Genomic DNA, 27,569 nt, shown 5'->3' with positions numbered 1-27,569 from the left:
GAAAACCCGGCGAAGAACCGACGTCCTGCATGCCCGCACGCGCCAACACGCGCCGACGACAGCACTGCCCACGCGCGACCACTCGCGCCACGCTCTCCACGCGTCGTCTTCACCCGATTGTCTGCAACTGAACCGGGTTGACCCGCCACGCCAGCAGCCAGTCAGCAGCCACGCCAGCAATCCTGCACAGTCATCCGCCACGTCAACTGTCCAGTCAGCAGACACGTCATCAACTGCCACGTCAGCCGAAATTACGCGTGCTTTTGCCACGTCAGCAAAGTGGGTCCCAGTTGGCCTACGTGGATGCCACGTCATCTTGACACGTCAGCAAAAGTGAGTTTTGATCCAGTGCTTCGCAGACACTATTCTGGCCTGACACGCGGCTTCATCTGCACCGTCCGTTGATCCAAAACTTTGATTGTTAAAATCTGAGCCATCCGAAGTCCGATTGGGGTGATCTCAGTGTCGTTTCCAATAGTTTTGGCCGTTCCGGACACATCTGTAAGGTCAGATTTGACAAATTCAAATCGGAGAAACAGTAAAAATGGCAGATGAAATAAAGGCTGCGGGAATTGAAAAATTTGATGGATCAGATTTTGGATATTGGAAAATGCAAATTGAAGACTATTTATATGGGAAGAAACTTCATCTTCCTCTGTTGGGGAGCAAACCAGAAAATATGCCAGAAGAAGATTGGTTGCTTCTTGATAGACAAGTTTTGGGTATTATCCGGCTATCCTTATCAAGAAGAGTTGCGCACAATGTTACAAAAGAAAGATCCACTGCAAGACTGATGGAAGCCCTGTCTGGGATGTATGAGAAGCCCTCAGCAAATAACAAAGTGCACCTAATGAAGAAGTTGTTCAACTTGAAGATGACAGAAAGCACTTCTGTTACACAGCATCTCAACAACTTCAATACTATCACAAATCAATTGTCATCTGTAGAGATTGAGTTTGATGATGAGATCCGTGCACTCATTTTACTGGCTTCACTTCCAAGCAGTTGGGAAGGTATGAGGACAGCCGTGAGCAACTCAGCTGGAAAATCCAAACTGAAATATGATGATATTCGAGACTTGATTTTAGCTGAAGAAGTGCGAAGGAAAGACTCAGGTGAAAGTTCAAGTTCAGGATCAGCTCTCAACATTAACACTCGAGGGAGGAGACAAGATAGAGGTTTATCCAGAGGTAGATCCAAATCAAGATACAGAAGTAAAAGCAAGTTCGGACCCAGAAAGCAGGTTGAATGTTGGAATTGTGGCAAACCTGGTCATTTCATGAGGAATTGCACAAAACCGAAAAAACCTGAAGCTGACTCTGCAAACACTACCACAGATGAGGTGCAAGACGCTTTGATTCTTGCTGTACAAAGTCCAATTGATGATTGGATTCTTGATTCTGGTGCTTCATTCCATTGTACACCACACCATGAGATGATGCAAAACTATGTTGCTGGAGATCACGGTGTAGTCTATCTAGCCGATGGACAACCAATGAAGATTGTGGGTATAGGAGAAGTGCAGATCAAGACAATGAATGGATCTACATGGAACTTGCAAAATGTAAGGCATGTTCCTGGACTAAAGAAGAAGCTGATCTCAGTCGGACAACTTGATGAGAGTGGTCATTCAATCCTTTTTTCTGGAGGTATGTGGAAGGTATCAAAGGGAGCAATGGTTTTGGCTCGTGGAAAGAAAACCGGCACCCTGTATATGACCACAAGATTTGCAGACATTATTGCCTCTACTGAAGCAGAAAATCAAGCACAGCTATGGCACTGTAGACTCGGCCATATGAGTCAAAAAGGGATGAAAATACTTCAGTCGAAGGGAAAACTGCCAGAGCTTAAAAATATTGATCTAGACATTTGTGAAAGCTGTGTTCTTGGAAAACAGAAGAAGCTTAGTTTCTTAAAGGTTGGCAGGGCCTTAAGACCAAGAAAGCTAGAACTGGTGCACACAGATTTATGGGGACCTTCTCCAGTGGCATCTCTTGGAGGTTCTCGGTATTATGTAACTTTCATTGATGATTTCAGCAGAAAGGTATGGGTCTACTTTCTGAAAAATAAATCTGATGTGTTCGAAACATTCAAGAAGTGGAAGGCTATGGTTGAAAATGAATCAGGTTTAAAGTTGAAATGCTTAAGATCTGATAATGGAGGAGAATACATTGATGGAGGTTTCAAGGAGTATTGCGCTGTTAATGGTATCAGAATGGAAAAGACCATTCCAGGCACACCACAACAGAATGGCATTGCTGAAAGAATGAACCGGACCATCAATGAACGAGCTAGAAGCATGAGGCTGCATTCAGGGCTACCTCAAACATTCTGGGCTGACGCAGTTCATACTGCAGTTTACTTGATCAACCGTGGACCATCAGTTCCTTTGGAGTTCAGATTGCCTGAGGAAGTATGGAGAGGAAAAGAGGTACAAATCTCTCATTTAAAGGTCTTTGGGTGTGTTTCCTATGTGCATATAGATTCTGATGCACGCAACAAGCTAGATGCCAAATCCAAGAAATGTTTCTTCATTGGCTATGGAGATGAAGAATTTGGATTTCGGTTTTGGGATGATCAGAACAGAAAGATTATCAGAAGCAGGAACGTGATCTTCAATGAGAAAGTTTTGTACAAAGACAGATCAAGTGCAGAAACAGATATGACTGATTCAGATACAAGTCCACAAAAATCTGAATTCATCAGATTAGAAGGGCTTCCTGATGTTACCGAGCATAACAAAACTCAAGAGTCTTTACAAGAAGATTCAAGCACATCTGTACCCACCACTACACAAGACGATGCAGAGCCAAGTGAACCAATTGTTTATGTTCGCAGGTCTTCAAGGACTATAAAGCCCCCACAACGGTTCACACTTCTACTGAATTATATTTTATTGACAGATGGTGGTGAGCCGCTAAGTTATGAAGAATCCTTACAAGATGGAAACTCAAGCAAGTGGGAGTTAGCCATGAAGGATGAGATGAGTTCGTTGCTGAAGAACAAGACTTGGGAGCTGACCACACTACCTGAAGGAAAGAAGGCTTTGCAAAACAAGTGGGTCTACAGAGTAAAGACTGAGCATGACGGAAGCAAACGGTTCAAGGCAAGACTTGTTGTAAAAGGGTTTCAACAAAAGAAAGGGATTGACTACTCTGAGATATTTTCTCCAGTTGTGAAGCTCACAACAATCAGAGTTGTTCTGGGGATAGTAGCGGCAGAGAATTTACATCTTGAACAATTAGATGTAAAAACAGCTTTTCTTCATGGAGAATTGGAGGAAGACATTTACATGCAACAACCAGAGGGGTTTGAAATACCAGGAAAGGAGAACCAAGTCTGCAAGCTAAAGAAAAGCCTATACGGTTTGAAGCAAGCGCCAAGACAGTGGTACAAGAAGTTTGACAACTTCATGTGTAGTTCGGGATACACAAGATGCCAGGCTGATCACTGTTGCTATGTCAAACATTTTGACAACTCCTACATCATTCTACTATTATATGTGGATGATATGTTGATTGCAGGATCCAACATTGAGGAAATTGACAAGCTGAAACAACAATTGTCAAAACAGTTTGAAATGAAGGATCTGGGAGCTGCTAAACAAATACTTGGCATGAGAATCATCAGAGATCAAGACAAAGGCATACTAAAGCTTTCACAAACAGAGTATGTCAAGAAGGTTCTCAGCAGGTTTAGTATGGATAATGCTAAACCAGTAAGTACACCTCTGGGGAATCATTTCAAGCTCAGCAAAGACCAGTCACCAAAAACTGAGCTAGAAAGTGGATACATGGATAAGATTCCATACGCCTCAGCTATCGGCTCTTTGATGTATGCTATGGTCTGTACTAGACCAGACATTGCCCATGCAGTGGGAGTTGTAAGCCGATATATGAGCAATCCTGGAAAGCAACATTGGGAGGCGGTGAAATGGATCATGAGATACTTAAAAGGTTCATCAGAGACATGTCTTACCTTCACAGCTGGTGATTTGAAACTTGAAGGTTTTGTAGACGCTGATCTAGCAGGAGATGTTGATAGCAGAAAGAGCACTACAGGATATGTATATACTCTAGGAGGTACTGCTGTTTCCTGGAGTTCTACCTTGCAAAAGATCGTCGCTCTTTCAACAACAGAAGCTGAATATGTTGCAGTCTCAGAATCTGCAAAAGAGATCGTATGGCTGCAGAGTTTTCTGAAAGAATTGGGCAAGATGAATGGAAAGGGTACTTTGTATAGCGACAGTCAGAGTGCAATCTTCCTTGCCAAGAATCCAGCATATCACTCCAGGACTAAGCATATTCAGATCAAATATCACTTCATCCGACAATTGCTAGATGAGGAGCAATTACTGCTAGAAAAGGTCTGCGGAAGCAAGAATCCAGCCGACATGTTAACCAAAGGAGTTACACTTGATAAACTGAAGTTGTGCAAAACTTCAGTTGGTCTTCAAGGATAAAAGATGATTTCATTGTTTGTCTCCAAGTGGGAGATTGTTAGCAAGTGGAAGACAAACAATGTCCCACCATATGCAAGTGGGAATACCTAATCTCCCACTTGGCACATGGTGGACACAAGCGGTGGGCATAAATCATGGCATGATTTATGCCCTTCACTCTTCTAGCTTAATATATATGTATGCTCAGTGAAGAGCTGGTGTGTTGGTGTGTGAAGAACGCAGAGAAGAGTGAAAACACAGAGAGAAAAAACGTGAGAGAGAGCTTGAGTTGAGTAGAGAAGATTTTCTCCTCCTCCTTATTTTCTTGTTTGTATTGTTTCTAAACTTGATTAATACAAACCAGTAGCTCCGTGGAGTAGGCAAGTTGCCGAACCACGTAAATTTGTGTGTTTGAATTCGGGAATAACCCAACACTAACAGTATCTCAACATATATATAGAGCAATCAGTTATGGTAGCCCAAAAGGATTAACAATATGCAGCTTGCTCCCCTTACGAAACAGAGGATTATTAAGATTGGCTGATGTCTTGGTTCAATTTGCTCTGATGACAAAACGCCAACACATAGAGTTACCTGCATGCATTTCTCACTTGGAATATTTTTATAGGCGGGAGCCTCTACACGAACCTTTTTTGTTTGAAAACATAGCCCAAATATCGTAATCCTCTTCGCATAACCTTTTTCTTTATGGACTTGCAGGTAAAACTTGAGCATTAATTACAGGGTGGTGCTGCACTTTCTTATACATTTACGGATCTTCCACGTAACAAAGGCAAGTGCTCAATGTGCAGAATAAAATCGTAAGAAAGTTCGTCCATTTAGGGAGCAAAAAATAAATAAAATTGGAGCATTATAATTGGTTTCCCTTCCTTCAAGTCATCTCATCATCCTTTCTTCAGTTGGAGGAGCAGTGGCAGCCAATCTTTTCTGCCTTTCCATGTTCCCATGCCATCCTTTTCCATCAGAAACAGAAGAAGTAAGCCAGATAAAAATACAAGAGAAAAACAGAACAACACTATTAGTTTCTCCAAAAAAGAGGAGGGAGGGGGTCACCAATAGACAAGTCAAAGCCGCGGTTCTTGAGCTCTCTATACTCTTGACACAATGCACATTCCTCGCAAAAACAATGGACACAACAATCTGTGCATGGGCTTTCCTTCAAGAAAAACTGCCCTCTCAACTTAGATCGATAAAAGCACGAGTACAAACAAGAGCACCCAGTCAAACATAGTATTAATGTAAAAAGGGTTCCACTCATTCCACATGCTGCATATTTCACCTTAACTAGTTAAGAAACAGTCAATTCTTAAAAAAAAAAGACCAATGTAATCAGCATTAATTAAATTCATTTAAATTTTCAGAACTTACAAGTTGATCCTCTGTCAACAATTTCTGCAATTCGTCCAAATGCAACACATGGACACCAGCATGTTAAGCAGCCTGCAGGACAAGAGTCCGTTGTTAATACTCATACTTCTTCCTTGCAAGATCTAGAATATTATATGGCTACAATAATGAGAGAAAGGAAAGCAGAAGAAATCACACTACATGCTAGTAGAAAAAGATTTGGCAAATTGAAGTAAGATCTCAATCACCAAAAAAAAAAAAAAGATATGCATGTTCAACTAGCATTTTTGGAAATCTTAATTTAACCGCATCTGATTTATATATACATGTTCACGTTATATTTGAAGAGCTAAATACTCAAAATTTACTTATTTCTCGACACTACTTAATTTCTGCAAGAGGAAAAAAAAACACATGATATATAGCACCATTTATGTCATTGAAGAGGATTCCTGTGTATAAAAGTATAACATCAGGTTCGATTTACATGGCCATTTAATCTTCAGAATCTGATTTTTGGCACCAGCGTTCATGCGATTTTGAAAATCCACTGAAAACAAACTTTAAATCTTAGAATTGCAATGGTGTAGTAGAATCTAATTGTTTCTACAAGCACCATCAACTACAAAACACTCTTAATTACTTTTACACGTTATTAACTTAATTACCATGCAATATTGGCACCACACAAGTGCTTTGAAAATAAACTTTTGGTGACATCTAAAAACTGTAACACGGTTCATCGATCCATAATGACTGTATATGTATGTGTACATGAAAAGTACTCACAGCTATTAAGATCGCTAAAACAACCACAGAGACTAGTGGACCAAGGCCCTGAAGAAATAGAATGGCTGGCATTGTTGACCGGGAGAGGAGGACTTGGATCAGGATTATTTTGATTCGCTAAAGGGACTGGGATTCCAGTAGCCACGGCGTCTTCAAAATTGAAAAAATGTGGCTGCGGTGGTGCCGATGATGTTGCATGTGATGGCTCCTTTTGGAACTCACTGGAAATTGAAGGATACATTTCGTTGCAAAGGGTGAGGAAGGGGAAGGGTGTGCCACACAGTTGATTTAAATAGGAAGATTGCAAAGGAACGTGTCTCTTCAAAAATTAACTGTCAGCAACCGTTTTTTTTTTCCTTAGAAAATGATTTGATGATACGTGAACTTATCAAATTAATGTGTGCTATTTTGAGTAGCCTGTAAGAATTCATGTGCATCCATTTTTCTCTTAATGTTCTTCAATTAGTGGATAAAAATTAGCCTTTTAATTTCTTAATATAAAATGTTAGTTTAATTTTAAAACCATCACAAGAACTTTTCCTAGTATTGAGAATTTTTTATAGAAATATGATATTGGGATTGGGATTTAAGTTTTTATACATGTTCATGTATGTGATTTTAATTTATGAATGTCTGGAAAAAATATTTAAATGAGGAGCCCAAATCCACGTTGAAGACCGTGCGAGGTCCACATGTGGGATAAATTTAGGTTGAACAAGAGATTTGATAATATGGAGTGTGGGTTTAACTTTAGATATATCAATGAGCCTATTTTAATAAAAAAAATTGGAAAGAAAAAATAATATAATAATTAGATATTTCCTGCGAACCTCGTAGAAGTCCAGAATCATATCACAATCTTTGTCATTGACCGTAAGAAAGTCAGGTAGAAAACGTATGTGCTCGTATGTCTTGATCTCATGAGTTTAATAATGAAAACATTAATTGTCCATCTTTCGGCTAACTGCGTCTCTTACTAACCTTGATTAAGATAATGTCAGGATTTTGAATTTTTGAATCTTCCTAGCAGGTTTCGTGTACTGTTTTTTTAATAGGTTATACTTATATACACGTAATTTTCCTCTTTTATTTTTATAAATAGCTACATTAAGATGGTGTTTGGTATTATAGGAATTATTATTTTTCAAAGTATTTTTAATTTAGAAATACATTAAAATAATATTTATATTTATTTATTAAAGATTAATTTTAATATCAACACATTAAAAAATAAAAATAACTTAACTTACTCTACTATATATATAGTATATACTGAAAAACTCGTACCAGATCTTTTGCCCTTGGTCAGGAAAGAAATAACCAGGAAAGCATACATTTGAGAATGACAAAGTTAAGAAATGGCCAGTTCAACCATTTGTGAGGTCACATTTATCAAAACGATTGAATAAAACAAAAAATAATAATTAGTCCACTATTTGAAGTTAATTAATTATGCACAGGAATTTCCCCGCAAAATCGACTTCCAAAAATGTCAGCGATTGAGAGCCAGGCTACATGCCTATAAATGGGAAGCTACACCTCCAAACCCTTCCACCGTCTTCAAATCTCCTACATCAGCAGTATTATTTCTACCAAGCAAGGGCAGTATGGCTTCAAGGAGGGAAGGGACTGAATACCCTGAAGCTGTTCCACCACCTTCACAATTTCCTGAAGGGCAATGGTCCACTGGGATATGCAATTGTTTTGATGACCCTTCTAACTGTAATTATATATCCTGCTGCCACATTACAAACACTTAATTTGTCGCTTGAAATTAATACATTCCATTTACAATGTCTGCTTGTTATTTCTCTTGCTGATTTTAATCACACGTCTGTTGCCTTCTTTCTGAAGGTTTGCTCACCTGTTTCTGTCCATGCATCACATTTGGACGGATAGCCGAGATCCTTGACAGGGGAAACACATGTGAGCTCTACTATCTCATTCAATTTTTCTCAATCTATATGCATGGTTGGTAGTTTTTATTTTATTTTTCATTGGAAGATTTATTGGACCGTGGGTACTTTGTACTCTAGCATTAAAAACTATTTTTTTTTATGTTTTAGAAGTGTTTTTAAAAAAATTAATTTATTTTTTTTCTTCAAATTAAAATTTTTTGGTAATTTTAGATCATTTTAATATACTAATATTAAAATATTTTTAAAAATAACACTTAACCCAACACTTTTGGATTATCAGCCTGTGACCCTGTATATCATAACCTTTTTTGAGTTATGTCTCATCCAATCTACATCCACTACTACCAGAGTAGCGTGGTTAAGACTTTTTTGAGTTTAAGATTTATTTTTCAAGAAGAGGTGATAGTAGGCGATAGGTGGGTGAAGCCGCCATGTCATCCCTCCTTGCTTATTCTTATTAGGGTTGAATCCCTGTCAATCTGTAAGAAATAATTTTTGATAAATCCCTTAATCACAACGCGAATTGCGTATTTTTAGCCAGAACTTAAAAGTGGATGCAGGGACAATCCATGTTCCTAAAAACAAAAGGGATGTTGTTTTTTAAAGTAAATTAAAGCATCACCAGCATCAAAATCTAACAATTCCACAGTACCAGGTCGTATGTATCTTGTTGAAAACAACAGCTATTCTTACATTCCTTCCGTTTGAATGAGCAGCATGTCGACTTCAAGGCCTCATCTACTATGCCATGAGCCATATTGGCTGTGAGTGGCTATATGGTGGTATTTACCGATCTAAGCTGCGAGGTTTCCTTTCATTACCAGAAGCTCCATGCGCGGATTGGTTGGTCCATTGTTGCTGTTGTGTATGTTCTCTGTGTCAAGAGTATAGAGAGCTCAAAAATCATGGAGCTGATCCCTCTCTAGGTAACTATCCCTTTTCCTCTTTCTGCAAGACCTATCTATATAATTAATTATATGTTGTAGATGGTCAAACCAACCAATCACATTTCACAGTTAAATTTGTATTATTATTTTATTGGATTTATTTTTCCTCGTTTAATATAGTTTTTCTCCTAGTTTTAAGCCTTGATTTTCAACAGCAACAAAAAATAGATGGCATATAATCCAAATTAATACAAATGAATTTAAAATGCATAGAATTACAAACTTGTATCTTAAAACTTTCCTGGTACGTACTTCAAGAATTAATGTATCAAAAGAAATGGAGCGCATCGTGAGCTAAGATTTTAACCCGGGAGGAGTCTAGCGTGGCTGCCTGAAAATTAAGAAATTAAAAATATGGGGTCGACGGTGTAAAATGCAACAACGGATAGAGCTATTTTGCATGATTCTCTGTTATCGTTAAAAATGATCTGTAATAATTCCTGATGGTGGTTATCTTGAACTTTGAAGGTTGGCAGGCTAATGTTGAGAAGTGGAACCGAGAGGGACTTAAACCCCCCTTTGTTGCGCCAGGCATGGATCGCTAATATTGCAGGCTGCGACCCATGCTATATTTATTCGGAGGAAACATATTAGGCTAATTGGTAAAATAATCCTCAAATTATTGGTCAAGCTCAACTTAGCCTCTAATCTTTTATTTTTTTGTAGTTTTGATCTCTCGAGCCATCAGATCAAAGCAACAGACGAAGCAGAAGGGGTGCATTGTTTTGACATGATAGTTCGAAGGATCTAATCATAAAATCAAAAGATAAGGGTTAAATTGAGATTGACCAATACTTGAGGGATCATTTATCAATTAGCCAAATTGTTACCCCCCGGACCTTTATTTGCATGTTAAAGAAGATAGAAATAGCCCAACAATAGTTACTGATTTATGGGAATAAGAAGACTTATGGGTCTGTACTATAATTATATTCCTCCCGTATCTGTAATGTATCTTTGTGTTTGGACCGTTTGCTTACCTCTTTCCTGGTTTCTTTCACTTGAGACATTCCAAGTGTAATTTGTTGATTAAAAATAAATATTGTAATACTAATTAATGTTGGGCTAAAGGAAGTCCGTCTGCGTGGATTGTGATTTTTTAATTTTTATTTCTATTTTCATCAAGACTTTCCAATTCCATTTCATGCGTGATGGTTTTTCTTTCTGTACACTTACCTTTTCTTTTGTTTTGTGGAATGTGCTTGCTTGTGACCCTCGAATTTAAAAACTAAACAGAAAATTAAGAGTTTTAATTAAAAACACGTCGGGAATATAAAATTAATATAAACTAAAAAAATTGAATTACGGTATGAACAGTGAATCGTTATTTAACGTCAATTTTTTGTAAATTCAACCTTCCAAATTTTTCAGTTTGTGGCAGATCTTATAATTTTTTTCTAGAATTTAATTGAAGTTTATTTTTAACTTTACAGATGTGACATGGATAATTTTAACTTATAAATATATTTGAAAGAAAAAATTTATAAAATTTCAGTGTGGAACTATCAATCAATTAATGTAATTAGATTTAATTGGTTGATCAATTGAGTTAAAAATAACATATTTTAATTATATTGTGTTTCAAAAAAACAATATGATAAAATTATATTATTTCATCGATTTTTTTAAAAAATAATATTATTCTATAAATTTTTATATTTAATGAGCTAATTTTACTATAAAAAAATCCATTTGTTTCAAGCATTTTTCATGCGGGAGACTGGTATTATTTCTTTCTGACACAATGAAAACAATATACATGTTGGACAATTAAAATCAACAGGCTGCCGTCAATTGCTGGCTTGTATCTTACAGGCCGTTTGTTACTGTTTATTTTTTAAAATGAATTTTATTTTTTTTATTTAGAAATATATTTAAATAATATTTTTTATTTTTTGAAATTTATTTTTAATATTAGTACATCAAAATAATTTAAAAAAAAACAACAAAAAATAATTCAAAGAAAAAATGTAAAATAAAATTATTTTTAAGAAAAAACTTTTAAAATACAAAAAAAAAATAGATTTTTAAATTAAAAAAAGAACACCCGTCCAGGAATCACTGTCTGAACATTTGACTAATAAATTATTATTACTACCAGTTGCGATGGTCGACAACAAGCCTTTTGATTCTTCCAAATGAGTTCACATATATCCCTTTGACAGCGGGGAAAGAAAAAGGCCGTGTGAATCCAATATAAGATCAATCCCAGGTTCCAGCGGCATTCACATTCATTGGATTCCCTACTGTAACCCTGAAGTCATAATCATTCACACGGGTTAAAGGCTTTGCAAATGCATATATTAGTTATTTAATGGAGATTCTTCATCAAAAAGAAAAGAAAAGAAAAATGTTAACGGAGCCGTAATCAAGAACCAACAGAACAAGACATCCATTAACGTACAGAAAACGGAGATATTCCATGTGCCTGGACTATTTGAGTCCATTTGGAAATATTTCATTCAAACGTGGACCTGACCTCAATCTAAGAACTTACTTACCGATTCCTTTATATAAACCCCACCCAGGTTTTCCATCGGAACATCCTATCCCAAATCTTCAACTCAAACCTTTCCATGGAGTTTCATTGTAGCAGTCATACTCGATCTGAAAGGCAAATGGGAACAGACCCTAATCTTGAATTCGAAGGTGTCGAGTACAGCGATGTTTACTATGCGGAGCTTAAGAAGCAGATTTTGCTTTTGACCGCCGATGACGACGAAGAAGTTGATGTTACAAACCATTCCAGGTTGGTTGATATTCAAAGGAAACAGGACTCGAACAGCTTAACCAACAGTTTTCCTACAACATTACAGCCAGGAAGCCACTTCAACTGGTGGGAGAGGCAGAAAACTGATTTGGTACCAACTTGGCCTGAGAACTTATGGAGATCTAATGGCAATGGAACTGGGGTATTCATCCCTCAAATTGTGAAATCTAGAAGATACAGGCGTGGTATGCGCTTCACATGATTCTCTAAACAGGTGAACCTGTTTCAAAGTATTTAATTTTCTCAACAAATGATTTTATTTGGATTGCAGGTAGAGTGAATAACGTGAGGAGACGATACACAAGCCAGTGAAGTATTGCAGATAGCTAAATTTGATTCTTCCCAGATCATGCTATTGATAGGGGGTTTTAGGTTGCAATATAACGCCTGTAAAAGAATCAACAGCTGTAACAGTACCAACAATAAGAGATGTGCTTTAACGACATGTATGCAAATCGATTGAAATATTTTAACAATGATGCCACATGAATCCTAAACATCACCCCAGCTGTGGGATCATAACCAAGAAATGGGATTTCTGGGTGTCAATTATACAGCAGAGCATCATTAGATTACTAGCTATCTTATAACACTATTGTCGCAACGTGAGGTGACGATTATGTCCATCCACGGCTATAAGGCATGCCTAATGACACATGCAAGATAAATCTACTCAGCAACCTCTCGACCTATAGTATTATATGTTCTTCTCAATACCATACACTTCTATATGATGCAGAACCTTTGACACTGGGGAGGGGGGGGGGGGAATACCCAGCAACAATCAAAGAGATCAAACAAGAAACAATATGACATGCATGGGGTACTCAAGTCATCTTTTAAGGTAGCATCACATCTAAGCATTTACTGCAGCAATGAAGTCACTGAGTCCATAAAGTAACTTCTTCATTGGAAAGGTAAAAACAAACTCACTCCAAATTGCAAGATTCATGTAACCAATGTCTAGCGGCATGAAATACAGCTATTTCAAATATCAATAGAGTATTCAAGAATAAACAACTTAGTACAGATGGTTCGTGCATTCACCAAAATCTAACATACATATAACTAATTTGTAAACCATTTCACAATCTATTTAAAACCATTTGAGGAAGAGACATTCAGCTGTGCTCAACATTAGGACCTGAATCTATTTTGGTATATCCAAAATCCCTTACCATTTCCATCCATTGATGGCCATGATCCCCACAAAATCCAGATGCAATAAAAAATACCGGCAGTAAAATTTGCAAAACTAGGAATGAAAGAAATATAGCCTGTGTACTTAAATAGAAACAGGACACTTCCAAGCACATTGCACTAGAGGATAATGAAAAAACTTCCTGCTCCTGTTGGCGTGCTCGTTGAAGCTCTTCCTTTAGTAGGGTAAGCCTGAGTCGACTATTCTCAAGCTGCTGGACAAATGCCTATCCAAAACCTAAGAACTTGTTTATTTTTACCTTTTAAAAGTATTTTTGAAAATTTTAAATTTTTTTTTTAAATTAATTTTTTTTTAATATTTTTAGATAATTTTAATGCACTGATATCAAAAATAATTTTTTAAAAATAAAAAATATATTATTTTAATACATTTCCAAGTAAAAAGCAATTTGAAAAACAATCGCAATCATATTTCCAAACACCCTCCAAACTTATAAATGATCCACTTCAAAATTGCTGTAGCAAGTCAGCTCGATGACAATGCCAATTAATTCAGATCCAAAATTATATGTTTCTGATTCTCAGGGTGAACTGTTGTTCTTGGCAAAAGAAGCATAGAGTTTTTTTACCAGGTTCACAGCTAGATATAGATTAAGAGACACCTCGTACAGAATATGAACTGGTGTGCTTCTATTATTTTTCTGTGAGTTTTACATGGTACCCTTCAAGCTAGAAGGGTATGGATGAAACAGCACAATCTTTCTAATGAAATTTCTCTCACACAAGTGTTGTTGGGCGTCTGTTGTAGATTCACGAGTTTCAATCGTTATTTCCTACAGTAGGGGAATTCAAGGGCAAAACTGAAAGATAAAGAGAATGTAAGACTTCGAAAAACAAGATTCCAAAAATAGAAAAAAGATTTTAAGAATCCCAATCATCAGCATAAGGAAACAATATAACATACCTAGCAAAGACATTACTTTCTTCCCAAGTCGACCCCTCCTTGCAGCTTCACGATTCTGAGCCAGCCTTCGAAGTGTCTGCGTCTGCAAGGAGTAAACACTTGAAACCTAACCATCGAAAATTAAACTATACTGCAACATAATCACCAATGCAACATCATGTCAAAAAACCTTTTGGTCACTAGTTCTTCCCTTGGATTGATCCATAGAATTCACAACCATGACTGCACCATGCGGAACTCCACGAAGCTACATAATCATAACAAGAGCACAATCAGAAGCTTATATATATCGAAAAGTCAGGCAGGATGTAATTCCTAGTTTTAGCAACTAATGCGACTAGAAAAGTCCAAATTATTAACTGAGCATACAAGTAAACAATTTTAAAATTCAACTGAATTAACCACAACAGGTGGATCAATGGTGCATAGTTTTAAAACTTGAGATCTCATATTCAGGAGAGCTCAGGTTAAACACTCCCCAATGCCTGCTTCCTGTTTGTGTGGAGAGTGAGAGGTTGAGGTAGGGACGGGTTCCTACCTTTGTCAAAAGGGAGAAAAAAAATTCGATAGGATTGGAAAATTCAAGCACCATGAGTTAGTTAAACAGAGTGTAAATTAAATCTACTGTAAATTAAAGTCCCCGTCACCAAGACCTAACTCAAGCACATTATTCTACAAAACCAAGCAAAAGCTGAACACAAAATACAATGCAAGTACACAGTGGTCGATTCCTCAATTGCCAAGCAGACCACCTCTCACAAAAAGATTCCCATTTTAAGAAACCAAATAAAGTACACGGCATAAATAAAACAACAAGAAAACAGAGCAAAATAGCAAATTAACAGAGAAAGCGACAAAAACACCTGGTTTTTATCATCAGTATTAACATCTGTTGAGGTGTCCGTCTGTAGGCTATTATCTGCCATCCCTGAGTCTCCCCAGTTCTCAAAACTCTGCCCGTTTCCCAACGAGGAATCAAACCCAGTCCCTTTCTGGTACACGTATTGCCCTGTGTCCAGGCACCCTGCTCCAGTTGTTGCTATCTCTGCTGACCCAATGCTCTTTAACAAATTATAGAAACAAAAGCAAAATACATTAGCAGCATTAATCAATAAATACCAACAAGTCATGTGTTCAGCAAAAGAAAGAGGTGGGTGAGGATGATGGAAGTGTACTGTACCGTGTTCAAGGCAGTTGCATAAGGTAAGTTATGGGACACAACGGTGACATTGCCTGATTTTAGACAGAACATGGAGCCTACAAAGTTTTATTTTTAAAAACAAATAAAAAAATCACTAATGGTTAGAGAAGCTGAGTTCCCTATAGACAAAAAAGTATATATTCTTTTATTATACAGCAAGGCTTCAAGAGAGAGAAAGAAAAGGTGATCGATACTTGAGCTTAAATCAACAGCATCGTCGTGAGGAGAAACAGGAACTGGTTGATGAAGTTTTCCAAGATCCGCGAGACGCGTCTGATTCCTGCTACTAATATCTTATCTGTTTTTTTTTTTTTTTTCACTCAACATAAAAACAAACGGAAAGAGAAACCAAACAACAAATGAATAAATAAACATAGGTATGATCATCTTTTACTGCACAAATCATTCCTTAAAAACCCAGTAGGCAATAGAAACCAAGAACTGAAATGAAGGAGAGCAGAAGAAAGTGAGTACCGAAGAAGGAAGGAAGAGTGGCAGTACATTTCAGGGTGAGGAATCGCTGCTTTGAAGCTCTGCACGTGTGTCGCTACTTGCTGGCTTTTACTACTACGACTCCCGAGATGTTTGTCTTGCTATTATAAAGGATTGTCCAGCAAGGTGCGTATTGTAGTTAGTATTTTTTTTATAATAAAAATATATTAAAATAATTATTTATTATTTATTAATATATTAAAATTATTAAAAATCACTAAAAAATATTAATTTAATATTTTTTTAAGGTAAATATGTTTTTAAAATATACCTAAACATAGTTAAAAATACAATTTCAAACAGATACTAAGAGGTTGGTTGTTTGAAATTGTGTTCCAAATATATTTCTAAAAAAATTAATTTTTTTTAAAAAAAAAATTAATTATTTTAGATTATTTTAATATGCTATATCATAAATAATTTTTTTTAAAATAAAAAATTTTATATTAATATATGTTTTAAAAAATAACCAATAATTCTAAAATTATAAAAAAAACTAAAATAACAAAGTACGTGTGTGTATGGCATAGTAGGAGTTTTCTAAGGAAAAAGGTTTTTAATGTGATTTATGGAAAATTATAGTGTATAGTAATTAATCAATAAAATAGTTTTTAGTATAATCTATGTAAAATTATAGTGTTGGATAATTAACCAGGTATTTTTAAAATTTTAAATTTATAGTTATAGCAAAACATAACTAAATCACACAGCACCACATTAAATTTCCATAGGCTATGTTTGTGCCCTGATGATGCTCTTTAATTAAATAAACAAATAATTGTATTGGTTTTTTACATGGAAAACTTTTTTTTTTTGGTTTTATGGTTGTAAATATCATTGGATTAAGTTTTTACGAACTAAGACTAAAAATACATCCATGCAACCAAAAAGATGAATTATTTATATATCCACGTTCAAAGAATTTATAATGATTTAACTTTATTTTTATTTTATATAAATAAAAAATTATCATGAAAAAGCTATACTATTAATTAAAAAATTAAAAGAAGATTTTTATATTATATTTATAATAAAAATCAAATTCGTTACATTAACTAACTATAAATATATATAAAAATCATTTTTAATAACTTATATCGTTAAAAAAATATTTGTATATAAAATAAAAATATATATAATAATCACGTCTTTTCTTAAAAACAGTGAAAAAACTTATAAATAAACTCTGAAGAACATGGAAACTGTTTTTTCAATTTTCTAAATATAAAAATATTACATTTGAAAATAAGATTTTACTTTTACTTTTTTCAATTCTAATTTTATTAAGAACTAGAATAGCACTTCATCTCCAAGCGAGGATTTAGAGGATGCATTACATTTATTTGAATCAAAATTGAAGTTATTTTCACAGCTTAGAGTGATCACGAAACAAGAATTCCAGTTCCACGACGCGAACCAAGATCTCCGATACTTCTTCCTAGCCAGGAGGGCGTGCCCTCTTAAATCTCCGGTGAATGTCTCTCATCTACGACCCATTTCTCCATTTCCCGGGCCAATTTGCCATTTGCACCCCTTGGGCTTGAATATGTTAGCCTTACATGGGCCTGTGGTAAGATTATGGTGGTGCCTTGGCTAAACAATAGGAGTAGACAAGATTGGACCGAACACAACGAGCAAAAACGAATCCCAGATTGACGGCTCGGGGTCCAAGATTTTATTTTATTTTTTTAAGAAAATAAAGGTAAACATTTAAATATGCAAAAGAAGAAAATGTATTCCAAAAACAAAATAACCACTGTAAAGCACAATGGCTGAGCTGAGACCAAGAGGGTTCCGTTAACGATACCACTTATGAATCCATGAAGATTGGAAGGAACATCTGTACCATGTCTTGTAAAACTATATATCCCTCTAGACAAGCAAAAATCCATCATTAAATATGGGATTTCTAAGATCTCATTCTGTACAAGAGCAGCGAGGAAATAGAGATTTTGAGCAATCTGCCAGCAAACTGAGACCAGAAAATGATGATGCAAACGACCTTCACTTTTTGTATCCCTTAAGCAATGCTACTAAAAAATGGCTATCTACTAGACCGAATGACCATGGAAGAGCTTGCAGCTGCAATCTATGCACCAAGTTTTTAACTCCAAAATATAACCACGTCACTAGAAGATGGGGTTTAGAATTATACGGCTCCTTAGGAGACAACCAATCCGATTCCTCCTCAGCCTAAAGAATCATTGAATTCTGACCACAAGGGGAATCCACTCAACCGCTTTTCAGCCATTCAGCTGTATATGACTTCACACACCAAAAATAAATAAATAAAAATAAAAGGAGGAGGAAAAGCTATACCTGAATAAATGCAGCTTCCAATTGATTTTTTACCAACTCTTCTGATTTCTATGCAATCAAGGTCCCAGACTAAACTAAAACAAAATGATTCAAGAACTTCGATCGATGGAATATAGTACAACGAATTACAGTGCGTGTTTCTGGACAAAATTTGCTTGGGCGAAGCTTGTCAGAGTGGGAAATTTTCCTGTATGCCAACATTCAATCGATTCTGGGTCAATACTTCCCTTGCCCGGGAACTTCTATGTTGAAGACGCTGGTGTAGTGCCTCAGACAATTGGTTGAAGAATTCAGCATCCCATCTATGTATTAACTGGGGATCTTCTGCGTAACAGATATATATGGATGTAACAGCACTCTCAACAACCACCATAGCTAGCCCAACCTGTAGCAAGCATATCCATTGTTTAAGCTCCAACGGAAAAAAATGGCATGTCTATACAGATGAACTCACCCAGCATCAAAATAAAATAAATGGTAGTCATGGAGGAATGAGAGCACAGTCAATGGTTCATGGTTCATGATTCAGATTAAAATCAACTCATTGTGGATTAGTGTTTTTGCACGCCACCTCCTAATTTTGTGGTTGACAAATGGTTGGCTTTCATTTACTTTTTTTTCAGCATTGCATGGAGCCGAAGTCAGCCTTTAATTGATACAACCCAACAACTGTAAAGGGGTATTTGCTGTGTGGGGATAATGGAAAATCACTACTCGTATAATATGCATAATGAAATAAAAGAGGGGAAAGCTGATGGAATGCTCCTTACCATGCAGGGTGCCATCTCCCGTAAACTTATAACTCATTTGAGAATTAATCCCTCAACTTCTAATTTCAGGTTTGATTTCCCTCAACTATATTTAATTGGGATCAAGTTCTTTCATTAGTTTTTGTAGGGTTTCGTCCATAAGTTGACAGATTTGTAGGGTTTCCCTCAACTATATTTCCATAATTTGATTTTGCAACAACAACAAGAAGAAGAAAGAGAAGAAGAAGAGCGCATGCTGTCCATTGATACTTCATACAGTGGAAATGTCAAGCAAGATCAAATTTGGAAGTGTGTGTGCGCGCGCGCGCACGTCTGCGTGCATGAATGAGTGATAAACTCTAACTAGGGGTGAAGTAGCTAGAAAAAGGGACTGGATGATCATGAGGCCAGATGATGGGTAAGTTGCCACATCAATTAAGTTATAATTCTGAAACCCAACTTCTAAAATAACCAAGGTTTAAAACTTCCAACTCCACATCCATTAAATGCCACACGCAGTTTTAGAATATAAATAGATTATCAATTCCAAAAGAGACATCAATGAAAAACAGAATTTACCAAGACCATTCCCATCAACATTGCAGTGGATCCCACCATTGTCACTCTATCATCATCCCATTTAATACGTGTCCAAACACCTGAGCAAGTCCCGGTGATGAGCCCACCCAAAAGCGTTACCATCAGTAGAACTGCACCTGAACAATCATAGGCGATGAGTGCTTCAACTCCAGTTGATTGAAACAATTCCCAGGCATCCCTAGCTGAACGGTTAAAACTTTTCCCATGAACAGCTATCTGGAGGGAGCAATACCGTGAATTTTTGTATAAATTTTCAAAAAATGGCACATGAATGATGACAAACCAACAAAGTTCTAATGAACTCAAAACAAAAAGTAAAAGTAAAATTCCATGAAAACAAGAGGCTTCTATACTGAGCGATGCATCGTCTGCCATTGAAGCCACAAATAATTGACAGAAAGTACCTGGACGTATGCATACTTGTTGAAAAAGCAGACAAGAGTCTCCACGAGATGAAATAGAAAATCAACACAGCAAATCAAGCATTCATTCTTGCCTATCTTTGACCGCAATCCCCTGATCTAAAATGTACTTCGAAGTTAAAAAATGGAGAAACAGAAGCAAATCAATCTTGGAAACAGGCTAGCGAAACAGTTAGATAAAAGGAAATTTTGGCATGCCTACCTCCCACCGCAGTGTCCTAATTGCAGCAGTAAAGAGTGATCCATAGCAAATGCTGCCAAAAGATTTCGTCACAGAATATCTCAGAGACTTCATCAAAGAGTTGGGAGGCATTGATGCTGCTTCTCGGCCACCATGAATAAGAACAAGGAACACCATCCCAGACACTATAACATGTACAGTATTACAGAGGACTGCGCCCGTCCAAAATAAGCTTAGTGACAAAACCTGGGTGTGCAATTAACAACATTAAAAAGGTCTCTTATAGCTAAGGGATGTTCTAGTAGAGCTTTGTTGCAGTTCTCATCCCAGTAACAAAAGATGGAATAAAGAGCAAAACTTGCAAGCTCACCACAAGAAGCCACCAGCGTCCATTGAGATTGATGTTTGAAGCCACAACACCAGCTGCCCCAAAAGACCACAATCCCATCCACAAAAGCATGACTAGCATAAATGCTTGCGAAACTCTCATAACTTCAGGAAGGCTCCATACCATTTTCACGGCTTTTTGAAGCACCAGCATGGTAAATGGGAGTCTGAAATAATAGCAAATGTTCAGAGGGATTTCTAGAAATCCAAGTTTTCACTTAGACATAGAACCCTTAAAGGAAACTAAATATTGTATCTGCTTTGGCATTACGGAAAAGTTTATTTACTGCATGATTGCACAAGCATAGTGTTCTAAATTTTATCACTATCATGATAGATCTGTAGGTTGTTTCATTACAAGTTCACCAGTTGGAAAGGAATATGGGAGAAAAAAATATAGTGAAACTCGATGTAAATATTCAAGTTTAAAGAAAAAAAGAAAAAGCTTTGACTCCAGACACTTATGATCTACGCATGATTTAATCACTGAAACTACAGTGCATAATAATTACCACGTTTGCTTTAAGATATAGACGGTGAAGAATAAAGTTGACCCCTGCAAATTGACATGTTCCAGGTCTTCTCCAGGAAGAAGAATATATCTTAGCTTTCACAAAACAAATTTAGCAGGGACTGCACTAAAATCTATTTTTCATGTAGGTGTGCTTCTTATACAGTTCAAAGCCTCGTAATAACAATTTCATGAGAATTGAAAAACCAAAAGTTATGGATAAAATAATTAATGAAAATGAAAAAATAAGTAAAATTTTAGCCTATTTAGGCGATAAAATCATTCTTCTAAAGATTACACCGGCTAAAGTTATAGATAATCAACTACATTTCAAATTTACTAAGGCAATACAATAAGTTAAAAGCTTTTGATCTGACTAAATTAGAAGATTGTAAGTTTATAATATACTGATTCACAAGCAAAGCACTGATATAGAGGCCAGTATAACAAAAATGGTCAATGATTAAAGGAGAGCACATTGACAAGGAGCAATAAGGAACACTTCAAACTCAAATTTAAGTGCTCAACTTGTTACTGCATGAACATAAGATGCACAACTCTCTTCTAGAACTTTTCAACCTTTTGCACTAAAGTAATGAAATTGTGAGCCAGAGGACACCCCCTTACAAGCACCAGACACTCGCCATAATCACATTTAACGCAAAACCATATCATTTCAAGCTCGTACCTGTCTATAACAGATATGACATAAAAACTGCAAAGCAGCACCAATTGCAAACGTGACACCCCATAAAAAATGCTCGCTCCAGAAACACAAAACACTAACCACAGCAAGATAAGTAGTCAAAATATGCACCGAGATCTTCATCATATGATTCGCCTGAAAACCAAGCAACAACAACCAAGCCCATCCAAGTACAGTCCCAACTCCACCACCAAGACCATACATTGGCCAATAATCTTCCGTAAGTCCATGACTATTTCCCACGGGGCCAGTTTTGTTAGTAGTGTATCTATCGAAATTAAACCTATCTGATTTCTTAAACCTATTGAGCCCAAGAACTGCAAGAGCAAGTGCTAATCCCATCAAATGAAACAAAAAGACTCCTAACCAGAAAATATCATGCCAGTGGCGTGGTATATCGGTCGCCAGTGTTTGATCACCATTCCCATTTCTTCGACTCCTCCCGACATTCTGCAACCACAATCAAGCATAGAGAAAACAAACAAACAAACAAAATCCGAATTCAGCATTCTCAATCATTAAAATGGTAAAAAAATAATAAAGAATTGTTCCCGTAATCAATTGTAAAATTAAATCAAAGTTACAGGGAATTATATATAAAAAAAAGAGCTATCAAAATTAATTGTTCCCTAATCCAAACGTTAGTGTCGACATATACTAAAAATGGCCACTGAACTGAAAAACTCCAGTACTAACGTTGTACAGTACAGGTACATGTTGGTCCCACCCGGGTGGTACGGGACTCGCACAGATACTGAAAGGACTCGAGACCGAAACATAAACACTGAATGATTTCTAAATTTGATAAAAACAAAGTAAGAAACATCGAACATCAATCAAACGTGAATTTTGAAATCACTGCCTCGTTATTTAAGATCACGAAATTGAAAATTACACTGTTGTAGAGAGAGAGAGAGAGGAAATTGGAGAGTTGGATGAAAAGAGAACCTGATCGATGGCAGCCTTGGAGGCGGAATCGAAGGAGGAACTATGAGAGTCGTTCATGACGTTTTTTTGATAAAGAGAGTGATTTGAAGGATGAGTTGAATGGTTAAAGCATGGTTAATGGAGAAGGTCAAATTGAAAACAGTTTTGTCAAAGTAAATGGAGAGGGTGGGGAGACTGGAAACGTGAGAGACAAGGGAAGAGGGGAAGGTCAATGGAGAGTTGTGAGACTAAATAATGGCAGTGTTTATTTTGAGGAACGTTGCGCGAAATGGAGGGGAAACTGAAACTCAACGGCTAGAGAGAGAGAGAAATTGGAGTTAACGGAAATGTTGGAGGAAGTCGCTTTGATTCGCCAACATGGTGCTTATTGTGTGTTTTGGACCGTCTTGCGACTTGCGAGAAGGAAATGCACTGCCGCCACGCGCTATTATTTGTCAAATTCTGCACCGAAATGAGTTTAATTTTTAATCCAACAGAGTTTAGTTTTTAACTGGCTATTATAACTACAGTCTACCAACGATCAGATATTTTTTTCCTATAAAAAAAATTATATTTATTAAATTTTTTGACGTCCTTTTATATGTACAAAAAATGTATAAATTAAAAATTTTATGTGAACATGTAGTTAAATAAATTAAAAACTATGTATGATCATAAATGAGAAAAAAATCACTAAAAAAAATTTAAAAAAAAATCAAAAGACAAATATAGATCAAGATATTTAATATTGCTAAATAAAATATTTACTAGGTTGTGCTTGCTGAATTTATTTATTAAAATTAATTATTTATTCAATCAGACAATAATATAAATAGACACACGTTAAATTGATTGAAAAAATATATATAATGCATGACAATACATATTGGAAATATTTTTTATTATAAAAAATAAACTTCATTTATATTAAATATTAAAAAATTATAAATGAATCAGAATATTCTTTTCAAAAAAAACAAATACACATGACTCCCTTAAAAAAAATCTTTATCAAAAAAGGTTAAATAGAAAAAATCGATAATAGATGTTAATTGAAACATGAATTTTAAAATTATTTAAGAATAAATATGCCAAATAAGTAAAGCAATATTAAAAAGAAAAAAATAGCCTGGATGTTGTGGCTCAACACGTCAAAACATGTACTCCGGGCTATGAGTTCAACCGGGATCATTAATCTTTTTTCTTGAATTTATATTTAATTTTTAAAAAACAAAACAAAAAAGAGCCAGAAATAAGCTAAAGCTCTCAAGCATATGGCCTAATATGTCTCGGTCATTGCAAGGAAAAGCTCAGGCACGTGGGTAGGCCTTTAAGCTAAGGTCTGCACACTTAAACTTTGTTTTATGTTTTATATATTGTAAAGGGGTTGGTGTCCACTCTTTTTTTTTAAAAAAAAACAATACATTAACTATAAAATAAAGTAAAGGCAAACCTCTTTTGTCCAAAAAATAAAAAAAAGTTTTAAGTTATTTCAATCAAAAAACACACCGCCAACATCTTTGGAACATCCATTAACAAATCCATCAACTCAAAATACCCAAAAATATTCAAAACCACAAAATCAAACTGGGTTAGATTTATCTTTCTCGATTTATATTTGTTTTTTAGGTGACATTGAGGTTTTAAACAACCACCATAAAAAACTCTCTCATCTCATGAAACTCGTGAACATAAAAAAATCTATTTTGGTGGACGAAAACAGCTTGAACAGTGATATTCTCTCTCATTGACGGAATCTAGCAACTCATCATATCTCATGGAATCCATGGACACAAAAAAAATCTATTTTGGTGGTTGAAAATGGCTTGAACAACGACATTTTCTCTCGTTCCCGAAACCCGACAACCCTTCTCTTTAACAAAAAACTGAAAAAAAATACTACAAATAAATTTTTGTACCAAAACTAATTTTCTTGAAATCTAAAGAGATCTAAATTGTCTAATTTATGTTGTTTTTAAAGTTTGAGAGCTTAAGTGTATTATTTTAAAAAATTATATCACGTCAGTCATGTTTAGTATCTTTTTCATTTCAATCCTTTTACTTTTTATTTCACCTTTGTTTAAGAAATAAAAGGCAATTAGTTTTTAATTACAATTAAGTTATTCAAAATAAAATTTTAAAAACAAGAATAAATTATTAAAAAATACATAATAAGTCAACAATAAGTTGTGAATGCATGAACATTATCGGCTCAAGAATGTTTAACCATTCCCCTATAGTTTTTTACTTTAATTGGATTGTCTTTGCTATCGACATCAGTGTTGGTGTAATTAATCTCCTACGACCTAATTAAAACCCATCCATAATAATAAATTTTTTTTTGAAAATCTCACCTATATGATTGGCGATTCACTTCTTAACTATCATTTATCGAAACTATAATTATCTTTTAGAATAACCTTACAGATGCATCCCTTGTATTAATATAATAATTTTAAAAAAATAATTTCTCATTAAAACTCAATAAATTGAGTAAACCTCCACGATCATTAAACCTGTTCTTAGATTTACAATTGATAAATCATGAATTATACTCTAATTACGTTAATAACAAATAATTTCTGATTAGATTAAAATTAAACTACACGTACCATTTGAAACCTCTTTTGATACATCAATATCAATAATCTAATCTCATAATATATTTATTTTTATGTTTTAAAAGTATTTTTAAAAAAAATTATGTTTTTTTTTTATGTTTTTATAATATTTTAATATATTAATTTCAAAAATAATATTTTAAAAATAAAAAATAATATTTTAATATATTTTTAAATAAAAAAAGTACTTTAAAATTTTATAATAAAAGATGAATAGTGGCGTTAGTTCTAGCCTTTTATGACGGGATGGGATAGAGAGAGATCTCGGCCTGGGCAATGCATTCATCATGTTATCATATAAATGACGGAGGCGCACTGCATATATATAACCCGTGTCCAGTGATAGTGAGTCAGAAGTACTTATTACACTGGGCACGTGACATGTACGAGCCTTTCCTTTAAATTCCTACTCATGATCACTCTCCACACCTGCACAAATCATGATGGTCGCGCAGCATGAACATGCATTGTCTTCGCCTATGTACGCAGCGCTCCAAGCTTGAGGAAAGCAGATGCTTATCAGTACAGATGCAACATGTCTGTATGAAAAGAAAGGAGGTCCCAACTATGCTATACCCAAACTATATTAACCTCTTTAAGGTTGTCTTCAACACTATTGGATTGTTCGAGGTTTCTGCTGGTTACTCATGAGATTGTTTGCAATAAAATAAATTTACAGTGATTTTGTTCATCTGGGAACCATAAAAGGTCTTTCAATTTCATAAAATTTTTGCTCCAACGCATTTCAACATCTTTTTTTATGAGCATTATATAGCTAAATTAACCATGCTTCCTTAATGAGCACATGCTTCCCAGATTATTTATCAGAATGTCCTCATCAAATGTCACTGGAAATCTGGATTGATTTCTAGGTTATAAAAATATAAAATAAAAACGACTATGATGTCTCTGGCTGGTGTCACAGGCACGGGGGATTCATTGGGCTAGATGGAATTAAATTTGCATTTGGGTGACTGAGTTGGTAAAATGAATAGGATTGATAGGTATATTCTCTATGTGGTCTCTAGTTTAATTTTCCTTGCTCATTAAGATTAATGGTCACATACCGTAAAATGTAAGTTTTATTTGGGATACACGGATGTAATTTAATATGTGCAAATAGCTCAAAATGCCTTTTGGACTCTACATTTTTCTTGTTTTTTTTTTTTTTTTTTTTTATCTATATCCACTTTACTATTGAATTCATCTGACACCTGATTCTTATCAGCCACTTTGTTGAGAGAGAATTTTAGTCAAAGAAAAGCTAGGTTTTTGATGCTACTACCCCCGATTAATTAAATATAACCTAATCACCTCGCTGTCACCAACAGAACTTCCAACTCTCAGCATTTTTGCCTCCTGCCATGGGCTGTTCGATCTAGGAACCTTATTAAGGATATTCCCTGTACACTTTGTTCCTTCAAGAGAGTTCTATTGGTGTGTTGTATTCGTGCACAGCCAGGATTCTTGCTGCCTGCTGACTGTGTCCTATGTTTTTTGTAAATCCAGTTTTTCCACCGAGCCTCTTTTTTAGCAGTTTTTCCTTGTTCTTCTTTTTCCATCGTACTGATATTTTTGGAGCACCTTGCATATCAACTCAATTTAAATTTCTTTACATCGTCTTAAAAATACATTTCCTCCTTCGTCGGCGCGTTTAAGATTTTCTTAATCATCCAAAAAATTAAAAGGAGAAAACAATCAGAGCTACTTTTTGGATACTTTCTTAATACATGCTCGGTAATGCAATACAAGTCTTTGGAAAACTGATTTCTAAATTATACAGGGTAAACTGGAAAAAGCATCAACAAGTTTTGAAAAGCCATGTGTTTACTAAATATATTGAAAAAATTATATTTAGTATCTTATAATTTAGTTTATATTTTCAAGAATTAAGGAGACTTGGACTTTGGATTTTCTCCATCAGATTAATTTGTTTGGGTTTTAGTGCTCCTGTCTTCATGATGGCAAATGGGTTGCATCCACTCGAGCTTCCTTGTTCTGTTTTTGTTTTGGTGCCCTTGTTGGATATCTGTTATTCTTTGTGCCATCGATTTATTTTGGAAGGATTTCATCGCCTGCTCTCCTTGAATCTGC

General features: G+C 35.5%; 4 protein-coding genes and 1 pseudogene across 4 annotated transcripts; 2 read left to right on the top strand and 3 right to left on the bottom strand.

Annotated features, from left to right (window-relative positions):
- Positions 1-5,338: 5,338 nt before the first annotated feature.
- On the bottom strand, positions 5,339-6,839 carry LOC133696699 (cell number regulator 2). The gene is made up of 4 exons (XM_062118966.1): positions 6,599-6,839; positions 5,831-5,902; positions 5,516-5,728; positions 5,339-5,415 (listed from the first exon to the last, which is right to left on the bottom strand). The coding sequence occupies exons 1-4, from the start codon at positions 6,837-6,839 to the stop codon at positions 5,339-5,341; spliced, it is 603 nt and encodes a 200-aa protein (XP_061974950.1).
- Positions 6,840-8,167: 1,328 nt separating this feature from the next.
- On the top strand, positions 8,168-10,609 carry LOC133695772 (protein PLANT CADMIUM RESISTANCE 9-like). Its single transcript, XM_062117716.1, has 4 exons — positions 8,168-8,320; positions 8,453-8,524; positions 9,234-9,443; positions 9,933-10,609. The coding sequence occupies exons 1-4, from the start codon at positions 8,206-8,208 to the stop codon at positions 10,007-10,009; spliced, it is 474 nt and encodes a 157-aa protein (XP_061973700.1). The 5' UTR covers positions 8,168-8,205; the 3' UTR covers positions 10,010-10,609.
- A 1,321-nt stretch (positions 10,610-11,930) lies between these two features.
- LOC133696829 (uncharacterized) lies at positions 11,931-12,731 on the top strand. The gene is made up of 2 exons (XM_062119108.1): positions 11,931-12,419; positions 12,506-12,731. Exons 1-2 carry the CDS (start codon positions 12,041-12,043, stop codon positions 12,544-12,546), a joined length of 420 nt encoding a protein of 139 aa, XP_061975092.1. The 5' UTR covers positions 11,931-12,040; the 3' UTR covers positions 12,547-12,731.
- Positions 12,732-14,061: 1,330 nt separating this feature from the next.
- On the bottom strand, positions 14,062-16,150 carry LOC133696828 (transcription factor PERIANTHIA-like). Its single transcript, XM_062119106.1, has 7 exons — positions 16,035-16,150; positions 15,755-15,858; positions 15,540-15,616; positions 15,223-15,420; positions 14,529-14,606; positions 14,360-14,441; positions 14,062-14,255 (listed from the first exon to the last, which is right to left on the bottom strand). Exons 3-7 carry the CDS (start codon positions 15,609-15,611, stop codon positions 14,215-14,217), a joined length of 471 nt encoding a protein of 156 aa, XP_061975090.1. The 5' UTR covers positions 15,612-15,616; positions 15,755-15,858; positions 16,035-16,150; the 3' UTR covers positions 14,062-14,214.
- Positions 16,151-18,366: 2,216 nt separating this feature from the next.
- On the bottom strand, positions 18,367-23,232 carry LOC133696739 (uncharacterized; annotated as a pseudogene).
- Positions 23,233-27,569: the final 4,337 nt, after the last annotated feature.

Source organism: Populus nigra, chromosome 6 (genome assembly GCF_951802175.1).
Source record: "Populus nigra chromosome 6, ddPopNigr1.1, whole genome shotgun sequence".
NCBI classification, from domain to species: Eukaryota; Viridiplantae; Streptophyta; class Magnoliopsida; order Malpighiales; family Salicaceae; genus Populus; species Populus nigra.
This window is presented reverse-complemented; position numbering and strand designations above follow the sequence as displayed.